The sequence below is a fragment of the Raphanus sativus genome, chromosome 9 (genome assembly GCF_000801105.2).
Source record: "Raphanus sativus cultivar WK10039 chromosome 9, ASM80110v3, whole genome shotgun sequence".
Taxonomy (NCBI): Eukaryota; Viridiplantae; Streptophyta; class Magnoliopsida; order Brassicales; family Brassicaceae; genus Raphanus; species Raphanus sativus.
Window position 1 is genome coordinate 11,139,906 of NC_079519.1, and position 14,539 is coordinate 11,154,444.

A 14,539-nucleotide genomic window follows, 5' to 3' on the forward strand; every position below is an offset into this window, starting at 1 on the left:
TCCCCACCCTTACTCTGATCCACCAAACGCAAACCAAAACTGTAACCTCCAGCGACAAACTCACGTCCCCACCCTTCCTCTCCCACACAGCAAGATTAAGGAAAAAAATCAAGAAGCAACAGAATCGTATACACCTGAGGAAGCAACACACATAAGCAAGCAGGCGTTAGTAACCAAAATGAAACAGTAACTTCATAGGTGTTGGTTTAACCCCAACGACACTTAAACACGCAGCCTGCAACGTTAATGGTTAATCAAATCTACAACCTTGCTTTGATGTAAGAAACCCTTTTCCGTCTTAGTAAGCTCAAGTGGCTGAGACTCTTTAGACAGAGTACTTTTCAGTCTTAAGCTCAAGGAAGGAAATAGTTTAAGCAAACCAGACACAAAGTGAACAACAAAGGTATCAAAAGACAATAAGCATATAAAACAAAGAAGAAAGTTGATACCTTTAGTAGAATAATAACCTTGAATCTGGTTACCCGAGTGATGTCGTTAAGCAAGAATCTCTAAGATTCTCCAGATAGCAAGTTGGGTTTAATATCCACCACCAAAATCAACCACTGAAAATTTGACAAACAGAAGCTGAACACATGATTGATGATCAAATATAATCTGAACAGACAGGAATACACAAAAGATAAGTAAGAAAAAATTATAATCAAAATCTCAGTCACCAAAAAGAGACAGAAATCTGGGTAAAATACCGTAGAGCAGATCCAAGAGGATTAACCACGATTTCTGGCGATAGTAAGAGAAGGAAAAGAAATCTTGTTGATCTAAGCTTGTAGATAACTTAGACCTTAAGTTATCCTAATGAGATTAGGATTAGAAAGATTGAGAGTTATCTATAACAATTGTATTTACTAATGAGTTTAGGAAAATACATTAGCTATATAAAGAGGTGCCATGATGTGGTACAACTTATTAGTTTGAGAGCTTAAGTTTTTGAGGTTGTTTCTTAAGCAATAATAAAGTGTGTTCTTGAGTTTGAAGCTTATACTTTGGTCTTGAGGTTTACGGTTTCAATACGTGGTATCAGAGCCATAATAATTGAAACTATAAACAAAGATTGAAGTTACAGGAACCATGGGAGATAAGGATGATAAGGGAATCGTTGTGTCGACTAAACCCAAAGAAGGCAGCCGCTCAAGTATTCAATGTCCGATGCTAACTACTACGAACTATACGGTCTGGAATATGCGCATGAAGGCAGCCCTCAAGGTACACAAGGTGTGGGAGGCTTGTGAACCGGGTACGAAGGACGATGAGAAGAACAATATGGCACAAGCTTTGCTGTTTCAAAGTATACCTGAGGCGTTAATGTTAACAGTTGGTAACCTAGATACAGCAAAAGAAGTTTGGGAAGCTATAAAATCGAGATATGTCGGAGCTGAGAGAGTTCGAGAAGCTCGATTACAAACACTAATGGATGAGTTTGCCAAGATAAAGATGAAGGATACAGAGACAGTTGATGACTTCTCTGCAAAGTTGGCTGAGATGTCATCAAAATCAGCATCCTTGGGAATAGATATTGATGAAACCAAGCTCGTGAAGAAGTTCTTGAGCAGTCTTCCTCGCAAGAAGTTCATTCACATCACTGCTGCCCTTGAACAGGTGCTAGATCTTAATACTACAAGCTTTGAGGATATAGTGGGAAGGCTGAAAGCTTATGAGGAGAGGACTAAGGATGAGGAGCAAGATGAAAATCAAGGGAAGCTCATGTATGCTAATAGCGACTCGCAAACTCATCAAGGAGGAACCTATACTCGTGGAAGAGGTCAAGGAGGAAGGTTTGGTAACAGAGGAAGAGGTCGAGGACGATACAATAACCAAAGAGAAGGTAAAGACACATCAAACCGTGGTGATTGGAAGGACGGTAGAGATACATCAAGAGTGGTGTGTTTCAGGTGTGATAAGACTGGACATTATGCCTATAACTGTCCAGATCGTTTACTCAAGATACAGGAGACACAAGAGAACGATGACGAGAGTACGCGTGAAGCTGAGGAGTTGATGCTTCACAATGTGAGTGAAGAGAACAAACCTGAGACTGAGGAGTTGATGATTGCTCAGACGGATAACGAGAACACATACGAGGGTGAGAATCTGATGATTCACGAGATTGTGTATCTCAATGAAGAGAATATAATGCCTAGTAAGTTGGAGAGCAGTAAAGACAGAGATGAACTATGATATCTAGACAATGGAGCATCTAATCACATGACAGGGACTAGGGAGTACTTCTCAAGTCTTGACGAAATTGTTACAGGAAAGGTGAGATTTGGTGATGATACTCACATTGACATAAAAGGCAAAGGCACAATTCTCTTCATATGCAAAGATGGGAAGAAGAAATTCTTGAGTGATGTGTATTACATCCCCAATCTCAAGAGCAATATCATTAGCTTAGGACAAGCTACGGAATCTGGATGTGATGTCAGAATGAGAGAAGACTATTTGACATTATATGATCGCAATGGGAGCTTATTGGTTAAAGCAGCTAGAGCTAAGAACCGGTTATACAAGGTAACTATGAAGGTTGATAATGGAGACTACCTCCAATACGCAAGTCTTAATGATGATTCGAAGACTTGGCATGCAAGGCTGGGACATACAGGTCTAGAGAACATGATGAGAAAGAAGCTAGTTACAGGGATACCTGACATTGTGATTGAGAAAGAAGTATGCAATTCCTGTATGTTAGGAAAACAGCAACGTCTTCCGTATCCAAAGTCTACACTTTACCGAGCTACACAAATCTTAGAGCTTGTTCATGGAGATCTTTGTGGGCCAATTTCTCCCGAAACATCTGCCAAGAATAGATACATCTTCGTCTTAATAGATGATCACAGCCGCTATATGTGGTCTATTTTGATGAGAGAGAAGGGAGAAGCGTTTGATAAGTTTAAAACCTTCAAAAACAGTGTTGAGAAAGAGACAAGGAAGAGAATCAAGACGCTTCGAACTGACAGAGGTGGGGAGTTCACTTCCTGTGAATTCAATGAGTTTTGTAGCTTGCATGGGATCACACGACATCTAACGGCGCCATACTCGCCACAGCAGAATGGAGTTGTGGAGCGTCGGAACAGAACTTTGCTTGAGATGACTAGGAGCACGATGAAGCATATGTCTGTACCCAACTATCTCTGGGGAGAAGCAGTTAGGCACTCAACATATCTTATTAACCGAGTGGCGACCAGAACGTTAAAGGAACTAACACCGTATGAGAGCTACAAAGGAAGGAAACCTAATATTGAGCATCTTCGTGTTTTCGGATGTGTCTGCTACACGAAGAAAGATGCACCATTCCTGAAGAAGCTTGAGGATAGATCACGTGCTCTAGTTCATCTGGGAACTGAGCCAGGCTCGAAAGCATACCGGTTATATGACCCAACTAATCGCAAGATTGTAGTAAGCAGAGATGTTCTGTTTTGTGAAGATACAAAGTGGAAGTGGGATGAAACAGAAAAGGAATACGGTACAGGACAAGAGTTGATTACACTTGGCTTTAAATTATATGGTGAAGAGAAGGAGGAAAACAATAGTAGTAAAGGATCAGTTGAGCACAGTAGCGATGAAAGTGATGATGAAGCAGAGGAAACAGAGGAAACAGAGGAGGAGACAGGTTTGCGGAGATCAACTAGACAGAGTCAACGCCCAAGTTACCTAAGTGATTATGTACTCATGACAGAGAGCGTAGAGAATGAAAGAATGCTCATGTTGCTTGATGACGAGCCTTGGGACTGGAACGAAGCCAAGACCGAGAAAGTTTGGAGAGAAGCGTGTGAAGATGAGCTCTCTTCTATCAAAAAGAACAAGACTTGGACACTTATGGAACTACCTGATGGATGCAAAGCCATAGGGCTTAAGTGGGTTTTTAAAGTCAAGAGGAATGCAGACGGGAGTATAAATAAGCACAAAGCACGGCTTGTAGCCAAAGGCTATGTGCAGCGTTACATGATTGACTATGAAGAGGTGTTTGCGCCTGTTGCAAGACTTGAGACAGTACGGGTACTTGTGGCATTAGCAGCCTCCAATGAGTGGGAAATTCACCATCTTGATGTGAAAACAGCATTCCTCCATGGAGACTTGCAGGAAGAAGTTTATGTATCACAACCGGAGGGGTTCAAAGTGAAAGGCAGTGAGAACAAGGTGTATAAGCTTCACAAGGCTCTGTACGGTTTGAAACAAGCTCCTAGAGCTTGGAACATCAAACTAAAAGGAATTCTTAAGGAGCTGAACTTTGCTAAGTGTTCAAAGGAGCCATCACTCTTCCATCGGAGAACAAAGGGATCCGTGTTACTTGTTGCTGTTTATGTTGATGATCTGTTGATCACGGGAAGCAACATCGAGAAGATTCAAGAATTCAAAGCAGAGATGGCGAGTAAATTTGAGATGACTGATCTAGGCAAGCTGACATATTATCTTGGAATTGAGGTTTTGCAGTTTGATGGTGGGATCATATTAAAGCAGGAGAGATATGCGGCTAAGATACTCGAAGAAGCAGGGATGATGGACTGTAACGCAGCTCACGTTCCGTTGGATCCTGGACTAAAATTGTCTAAAGCAGAGAAGGAAGAAGGGATAAACGACAAGGAGTTTCGACGCAATATCGGTTGTCTGAGATACCTGATACACACACGACCTGATCTTGCTCAGTGTGTAGGAGTTGTGAGTCGTTATATGCATGAACCAAAGACGTCACACGGTGCAGCGATGAAGCAGATTCTTAGGTATCTAAAAGGTACTATGTCGTATGGTTTGTGTTATAAGAAGGATGAAGGGACTAAAGAACTTATAGGCTTCAGCGACGCAAGCTACAATGTTGATCCAGATGATGGGAAGAGCACTACTGGTCATGTCTTTTATGTGAATCAATGTCCGGTTACTTGGTGCTCTCAGAAGCAGGAAATCGTGGCACTGTCGTCATGTGAAGCCGAGTTCATGGCAGCTACAGAGACAGCAAAACAGGGAATTTGGTTGCAGGATTTACTCAGTGAAATCATGCAAGGAGAAGTCGAGAAAGCAGTCATCTACATTGACAATAAATCAGCCATTGCCCTCACCAAGAATCCGGTCTTCCATGGGCGTAGCAAACACATTCATAGGCGGTTCCATTTTATCAGAGAATGCATTGAAAATGGGCTTCTTACCGTAGAGTATGTTGCAGGAAGTGAGCAAAAGGCTGATATATTGACTAAGGCACTTGGAAGGTTAAAGTTCAAAGAGATGAGGGATCTCATTGGAGTAGAAGATGTGAAAGGTTGTGTTTACAAGCTTAAGGGGGAGATTGTTGATCTAAGCTTGTAGATAACTTAGACCTTAAGTTATCCTAATGAGATTAGGATTAGAAAGATTGAGAGTTATCTATAACAATTGTATTTACTAATGAGTTTAGGAAAATACATTAGCTATATAAGGAGGTGCCATGATGTGGTACAACTTATTAGTTTGAGAGCTTAAGTTTTTGAGGTTGTTTCTTAAGAAATAATAAAGTGTGTTCTTGAGTTTGAAGCTTATACTTTGGTCTTGAGGTTTACGGTTTCAATAAATCTTGAGTCGCATATGATGATGAGGCCGAGGAGGAGATATATGGACCCGCTCGCAAAGGAGGGGATGCAGCGCAGAGTCTTCGGAGGCGCAGTGGCGGAGTCAGAGACGCAGCAGCATCGAGAGAGGTCCTAGACGATTTGAGAAGCAGAACTCGAGATGGAGAAACCTCTGAGACTTCAAAGGAGAAGCTTGTTTATGAGAGAAGACGAAAAGCTCGTCGAAGAAGACAACGTATGAAAAAAAAATTGTTTTAAGGAAACGCAGAGATTAAGAAGGCAAGCGTCGCATATAGGTTGTCTGAATTGATGATGTGGCCGAATAGCTCTTTTTTATTGGTTGATTTAATCTGTCGACGTGGACAGGCTCATGGAGCTTGATATCCTCCTTTTAATAGTGTTACTACATAATAAAAGTTATTTCATATTAATTTATGAATTATTTAAAAACTATTATAGATTAAAAATATTATAAATAAACAAATTATAAAACAATTATGATAAATAGCATTATATTTTAATATTTATTTTAGTTTCAATATTTGGATTTTTAATATTCTTCATTAAACTAACTTATTAAAATATTTTTTTTTGCAAATATGAAACAAAACTTCAAGTCATCCCTAAAGTAATTGATGTTTTTTAGTATTTTTTGTGTTTTACAGATTATGTAATTGTATATTTTTTTGTGTGTGTTTTGTAAACTTTTGATAAGCTAAGTACATAATAGTGTTTATGGTTTTTGAGAATGTTAGGGTGTTGGAGGATTATGTATGTTAAGATTAGTTATATTTGAGTTTGGTGTTTGTGTCTATATTAATAGATGTACGTGGTGCTCTCTTTGTATGGTTTTTGATAATTTTGAATCTATAATTGGTTGGTTAATTGTGGTTTACTATATTTTAGGTTCTTAAGAATAAGTATGTGGCTCTAATAATTTATCATTTGTATGAATGGATTGGCGTCAACATGATTGTATTTCGTTATGGTATATGTTAGGCTAGAAATAAAATTTCCTTGGTAAAATAGTGAAAGTATAAATCTAATTGTTTATAATCTAAATTAACACTTAAATATATAACTATAAAATTATGTTTCAAATATTTTAGTTCGTTTAAGGTCGTTGCATAGGTGTAAAGCAGATATTTTTGATGCAATATGTAATCTATATCTTTGTTTACTATTATGTAATAGTAATCTACGTCTTTGTTTACTATTAATGCTTATTTTTCTATTAGTTTCTTAATTTTAACAGTTTTAATTCAATATTTTGTAGTTCTTTGTAAATGAATAAAATTATTTTAGTTTGTTTGTGCTAAGTTTAAGTGATTTAGTTTACTAATTTTTTATTTATATATAGATATATATATATATATATAAATTACTTCATTATACATTTTTTGTATTTAATATTATATTAAAATATGTTTTTGAAGAGTTACAATATTTATAATATTTTTATAATTTATTTATATAAATGAGAAAAAGAAGTTTCTAATTTTCTATTGTAGCATGAAATTTATGATATTGTAAAAATGGGTATTGTAAAACAAAAACGAATAATTATTACCTAAAGGTTAATTTTTTCTTATGATTTGCATAACATTTTTTTATGATGTATTCACGTGCTACGATGAATACAATTTTCATAAGAAATGGTCCTTGATTCATTCATTCAAATCAATCTATTCCATATACTTATTGGTCAAAAGCTCTCATGACTGAATTCATTTAAAGTTCATGAAAATAACCATGACATTTTATCTTTACATTGATACAACAAATAGTAGCGACAAAAGGGATTAGAGATTGATAAAAAAATAAAGAAAAGGGATTAGAGATTTTCGTGCATGTGAGCCTGATAGACAAAGATATAATTAGTGCGAAGGTTCAAAACGTATAACCATAAACTGATTTCATCATTCTTCAAAAATCTGACAGTCTCTTTATAATCTTCTATAATCTTCTGAAGTCAAGTACTATTATACATGCACAATTGAGAACCTAAAGATCACGATGTTGTTGCTTTTCATGATCGTAACTAACAGACTATTATTTGAGCAACTTAGTTACTGAGGAAGCATCAACCAGCACCGATTGCATAGTCAAACTCTAAAAACATATAAACCTGAGCATCAAACTGAGAACGTCTCTGCCGTCGCCACAATCGATCAGCTCTAGTCCAGAGAGGTTCGTTTGTGCTAAAAAGCCTAAGCAATTCTTCCGTCGCAGTCAAAGCAATGTCGTTCATAAGAGGCTTGTCCATGCCTGATATAGTAGCCAAGTTATTATGCTGAGAATGCATAGAACTCCCTGGAAGAAGATCAAAATCCAGTGAAGGACCAGTCATGGACAGATCCAACGGTGAGATGTGCATTGGCTGTAGCGTTGAGAGGTAGGAGGAGATTAGTCTTCCCATGTACTTTGATGCAACTGTTGACATTCTTTCAAGCTGTGCAATAAAGATCAGATTTAGAAAAGAGGAGGGGGCTTGAATGATTAAACCATAATCGATAAACAAAACCTTGTCTCTAAGATGTGTATTCTCGATCCGGAGCTTATGCTCATCGAAGTAAGGATCTTCACTAACGGGAGGACCTCCACAGTAGGGCATATAGCATGCTTGAGTGCTTCTCTAATGCCTATGTTCTCACATCAAATCTTGTTGTTCTCTGCCTTTAGTGCATTGTTATATGCCTCTCATGTTGCGCCTACAGAAACAGTATCAAAAAATCTTATTCAGACAAAATTTCAAACACACAAATGAGAGTGAGATTAGGAAACATAACCTTAAGCTGAGTTCTTCTGTTCTGGAACCAGAACTTGATTTGTCTTGGAGCCAAACCCAATTCCCTGCTAATTTGGTTCCTCTGCTTATCATCTGGATGAGGATACTCCTTGAAACTCCTGCAAGAGACTCAAACCATTTATAAGAGTGTCTGAATCAAAAAGAAAAAAAAAAGAAAAGAGAAGAAAATACGATTCAAGTCGTTGAATCTGTTGAGCGGTGTGACGATGGTAATGTTTCTTCTTCCTATCAGTTTCAGTGCCGTCATGATGTTGTCTACCACCACCACCACCACCACCACCACCGTCTCCTCCACTAACCTTTTCCAAACACCCTAGTCGGTGTCAATCCATATATAAAAAATTGTACTGAGACATTTCTATTGATATTGGAATGTGAAGATGATTTTCAAGGGATGAGGCTTACCTTTTTTTATGAGTGGAGATTGTGGTTGGATGAGGGATACAATATTGTCAAGTTATGGATCCAAGCATTGTGGCAGGCTATTGATATATAGACCTATATAGACCTAAAGAGACATATCTGACAAAACCAATCAATACAAATTCAAAACCTAAACCACAAAGCACAACCAACAAAAAATCTAATTAAGATTATAGCAAGAACGCACTTAGATTGGATGGTGAGGTGATCTTTGTGATGGGCTTGGGCAAGACAAAGAGAGCAAAGCTAGCTGTTGGTGCAGGCTAAGTAATACAGATTGCAATCTTGTGAGAATCTACATGAAACATGCAGTGAACATGCGCCATCAATTATCTTCCTCCTCTTGTCCACCAGCTCCTTACACCAAAACCAATGGAGATTTGATTACCTACTCCAGAACATAAAAATTTGGTATACGATTATATATATATATATATATATATATATACTCCAAGAGAACTTTTAAACATATCTATTAAACCACAATTGAACTGAAAATTTTAGAAAAAAGAATATATTAAGTTGAATTGAACAATTGTACTTTCACAATTTTTTGGTTTGTGAAAGACTGTTTATACGGATCTGATTAAGATACCTGAGAAGTGAGAACCGAGAAGGAGCAACTGGCAACTGGACTCGAACAGTGGAGGTGGAGCGGCCATGGGTGCTGGGATCGGAGAGGAAGAAGATTAAAGAGCTATTGGGATATGGGAAACCTAATCGACATGGGTGCTGAAGAGGCGAAGAAGCAACACAACTTTCTATGAGAACGACATAATTAAATGACACGTCAAAAGCGCTGAAGTCTTAAGCAACCACTAAGCCCAGTAAAAATAGAAGCCCAACCGAGATACACAAATCTTTTAATGAAACGGTGTGTTTTGGATGCCTGGGACACGTGTCACGCCTACAGTACTCGAATTTCTGACCTATCTGCTGATGTGGCAGCACAGGAGGGATACACCATACTTTATAGTAATAGATTATAGAAATCTACATTGTAAAAATTCATATATTATACTAATTTATATTTTTATGTTAAAATTTTGAAATTATCATATTATATATGATTTAAAATTTAATGATATATTAAATTACTATTTAATTAAATAGTTAAAGTTGTAAGTAAAAATAAATTTACATATTATTTTATATTTTTATAAAATATATAGTATTTCAAAACAAAATAGTTTTACCTTTTCAATGCAATATTTAATGTCAAATTATAAATTTCAAAAGAAAATTATGTATAAAAATTATATTAGTTAAAAAATAGTTAACTACCGTAAATAATGTATTAGCAATTAGTCCCTCTTTTTAAAAATGCATGTCATTTTAGTTTTTTTCTTGTTTTTAAAAAATGTCATTCAACATTTATAGTATAACTTTTTATACATAATCTCTTTCTTATTATTTTAACTAACCAATATATGAATTTTTAAATAATTATACATTTAATTAGGGTATCTTACTATATCTTATCAGTTTTAATCAGTGTGGAATATGCCAAAAGTGATATTTTACGGGAAATGAGATTGAAAAAAATAATATATTTTAATACATATGATTCTTCTTTATAGGTAACACAAAATCGAGTTGTAAGATTCTTTTTAAAAGCCCTAGAAAATTTGAACTTCGCGTGACTTTCCAAAGATAACATGTAGATATCCTGATGAATTATTCAACCCAATAGGTAGATAGTTCAATTCCCATACACCACGTGAGGCATAGATATTCATCATGGAAAAAAGTTTGTGAAATTTTTTTGATTCTTTTTTGTGAAAAATCCAGGGAATTGTTTATATTTATCCGTAGAATCTGCATTCTATTATATGTAGAATAAAGTTAAAATGTTTGAATTCTATTTCTACATGTTTAGAATCCTGAGACGATTGTACATGGATTATTCTGCAAATTTTAGAGCTACAAGTTAATCGTAGAATGTATTCCAAATATATTTAGAAAACTTTTATATAAGTACATTATATATTCTAGGCAAAGTGGATTCGTAAACAAAACCTGGATTTACACCCTAATACACCTTTCGTAGAACCAAAAATTTGCAGTCCATATAAAAAAATCTGAAAGTTTTATTTAACAAATCTTAGAATCCAAAAAAAATACCACTACATTGGTATAAGTATATTTTTCAATTGTTAGTGTTTTTCATAATTTTGTTGTGTGTCCAGTCTCTACCCTGCTCTTCTATCACATTCGTTCAAAAATATTTATTTTTATTTATTTAGGAAAATATAAAGGGCATTATAGATAAAAATTAGGTTTTAGCCTAAAGGAAAAATGTATGTGTTTTTTGGTCCAAAAAATAACTTTCCCAAAAATCATATCCGATATTAAAGAAAATTAAACTTGTGGTAATTAATGTATATTAGAATTTATAGAAACAAGTAAATGCAATTGTATGTATAATGAAGAAGACGAAGTCGAAACCAGAGAGGGTGTTTCACGATTCACGATTCTGCCACATAGATCTCAAGCGGAGGAAGAGAGAAAAACTTTGATTTGCATATCTTATTGTGGGAGAGATGAATGACATTCTTTCTTACGAAAATAGCGAGAGATATAGAACATAATTCTCTTCAAATAACACCTATTAAAAAAAAAATATATATATAACAGATATATTTAAAAATAGGTTTAATAGTTAAAAAGTAATATTCACTTGTAAACGCTCCATCTTCTCACTAAACTTCTTCAAAACATAAATCGTGTTTCGGTGGCTGGTGAGCACTTTCGCCGCCGGTCACCACCCCTTTTGTTTTTTGTTAACTCCCACTAAGTTCGGATCTATCTTCGGCGTTGTCCGGTTGTAAATTCCAGTTTATCGGACTTCCCTTTTTTTGTATGCTTGGTTTAGTGTTTTATTTTCTTTTGCTCGTTTCATTACTCTTAATCCCGAAGATATTCTTAGATCTTTTCTTTTCTTCAGTATATGATTGTCTCTTCTCTCATGAGTTTGTAAGTCCTTACTCATTATAGATGTTTGCATAGAGTTTAGGCTTTCTCTATTTGAAGATTTAAGGTGTGTCGGCTGTTTGAAGGAGATTTCGCAGATTTGGGGCTCTGGTCATGTTTTGACGGCGTTCCAAAGAGATCTTCGACTTTAATCATCCATGGGATTATAAAACTGAAGCTCAAAACCAAAGATCTAATCATCTCTTGGGTTGTTAGCGAAAGGAAATAGCAGAGATTTAGTCAAAGCATTTTGGCAGTGATGTACAGTCGCCGGCGGCCAAGCAAACAGACCTAAAAAGGAGGCGGAAGAAACTAGAACAACCCAGAAATTTTCCTCTCTGCCATGTGGATTCCACTACAACTTTATAGCACATGTTTTTATAATCTCTTATCTTCTTGATGCTATAGTATTGGATCCATGATAAACTTTGTAATCTCTGTAATTGCCTTTAATGGACCTTTAAATGGTCGACATAAAAGAAGAAAGTAATAATCACTTCATTTTAATAGAATTGACTAGATGATAACCCGTGCGCATGTGCGGGGTGAATTTTTATACTTATATTTGTTTATTAAATGGTTTTAACATTTTGCAACACCTATAATTTTTATCGATTGTACAGTAACGAATACAAATGTTGGTTTCTCCTTGTCGAAGAGTTAACATATTATAGCTCATTTTAATTATTTTTAATGACTTTATATGCACAAAAAAAATTAAGGTTTGCGGCTGATGCAAATCACTGAAATCAGATAGTCGATATTGGTTGTAAAATGACGAAAGTGGGTTAGATTTTCTTCTCTCGATTTGTTTACTCTTGACTCTCCATAAGTGATTTCATTTTCTACCTCTACAAAATTGTGCTTTCATTCTCGTTTCGATTTCACTAATATGAGTTTTGTTTTTTTTTTTCAACTTATTCTATGACTTTCGGTGAATTACATAAGTGTTAATTTAAAAAGATAGACATCTGTAAAAATTAGTTACACTCAAGATACATATCTAAGAATTAAAGTTTCACTTGTAATTCTAGAGCCAGCTGGTCTATAGAACACACGTCAAATTCATCGACGATGAAAAATCCAAACAAAGGGTATCGAGATCGGTTGAAACTGTCTCTAAAGATGCATGGATCTCCCGACGTTGCAATGAGATTTTTACCTTTCTTGTAATTTATAGTCGTTTTAAAAAAATCAAAATACAACATATGAGAAAAAATTTAATTTTTTATATGATTAAAGTGATTGTTTAATTTAATTTAATAATATAAAACTAAACCAAAAAAAAAGGATACAAAAATCGTTATAAAATATATATATGATTCATAATCATTAATTATCATATATATATTAATCATATTAAGTAATTATGTAACTTTTATTTAAGGAAATAATCTATTTAAGGCAATTCCGTAGTTTTTAATTTAATAGTTAGTTTAACTAAAACTATAATATAGATTTATACAATTTATTTTTTTAAGGATTCTAAAAATCATTTTAGTGATAACAAGTGTCTACACAAAAACATGTTGTAATGCTTCATGATTAATATACAGGGGATATGACCACCCAATTTGCTGTCGTTGTTATTTTATTGATTAGGTTACTCATAGGAATATGACCACCCAATTTGCTGAAGATTTATAATTTCACTTCAAGATTATTCAGTTTCTATTTTTTATTCGAAACCCATTGGTTTTACAGCAACTGGCAGAACGAAACAAGAAAACTTCGAGTTTTTATTCATTAAATACTATATTGTCGTTGATCTCCCTCCCTGCTTCTCCTGTTATCAGAAAAATACAATTGAGAGCTTAGTACAAGGTGGTTAATTAGATACATTACTACTCATGTACAAAGCAGTTAACGTTATTGAATGCTCTCTTACATAGATATAACAACGTCCATATCATCAGTTGCATGAAAGTGTAGGGATGTTGCAGCGAGTGGGAAGCCTAGAGGCAATGCGAAATGTGTTGCAAATGCAGTCGCTCGGCACTGCCTCAAGAGCATTGCAACACTCGGCACTCGGGTTCGTCGTGTCTGCTCCTGGAACTACAAACTCACCACACACGTTCAGTCCACTCAAGTGGGTATTGCAGCTCTGTCCATCCACCACCGTCACCACCAAGACCACAGCCACCATCACCACCAGCTTCATGATTGTGGAAGATTTGGAAGAGCTGGAAATTGATACCATCTTCTTCTTCTTCTTTATCTTTTATGTATTCTAAAAATATATGATTTTAGAAGTGAGACTGTTGTTTGTTAGATATATTTAGGATGCTAAGGGTTTGCTTATGTTTATATAGAGTCGAGGACGGTTCGAACGGTATATGGCGAAGAGGGTTTAGGATCATTTATTCGTGAACTACCTAACTAGAGGGATCACGTTAAGCTGCACTTTTTCTTGCGTGTGTGTGTGCGCAGGGGGGACGGGGAGCCTAGAGAATATGCATGCTTGTGATTCCTCAATGTATGATATATAAATTGATACACGTATATTGAAGAAATATATACATGCTAATATTGTGACATCCGTTCCCCGGGTCTTTCCAAAGATTTGACACCACATCAATAAGTATTACTTCTACGACTTCTTGAACTAAACCTGCAAAAACGAGAAGGAAGTAATTGGATTACTAAGAGAGGACGGATTCTACAAACTCGCAAGCTCATCTCAAACAAGAAACATTGTAAGCACAAGTCATAACCTAATTTCACCTAGCATGCATTAATCAACCAAGATCATTCTTGCTACTTTCGAATTATAGATTAACAA

The 14,539-nt window shown here is 35.6% G+C and overlaps 1 protein-coding gene and 1 pseudogene across 1 annotated transcript; both read right to left on the reverse strand.

Annotated features, from left to right (window-relative positions):
* Positions 1 to 7,452: 7,452 nt before the first annotated feature.
* On the reverse strand, positions 7,453 to 8,804 carry LOC108824748 (homeobox-leucine zipper protein HDG11-like; annotated as a pseudogene).
* Positions 8,805 to 13,386: 4,582 nt separating this feature from the next.
* Positions 13,387 to 14,045, reverse strand: LOC108826307 (protein 108-like). The gene is made up of 2 exons (XM_056993739.1): positions 13,646 to 14,045; positions 13,387 to 13,543 (listed from the first exon to the last, which is right to left on the reverse strand). The coding sequence occupies exon 1, from the start codon at positions 13,955 to 13,957 to the stop codon at positions 13,670 to 13,672; it is 288 nt and encodes a 95-aa protein (XP_056849719.1). The 5' UTR covers positions 13,958 to 14,045; the 3' UTR covers positions 13,387 to 13,543; positions 13,646 to 13,669.
* Between the last annotated feature and the right edge of the window lie 494 nt (positions 14,046 to 14,539).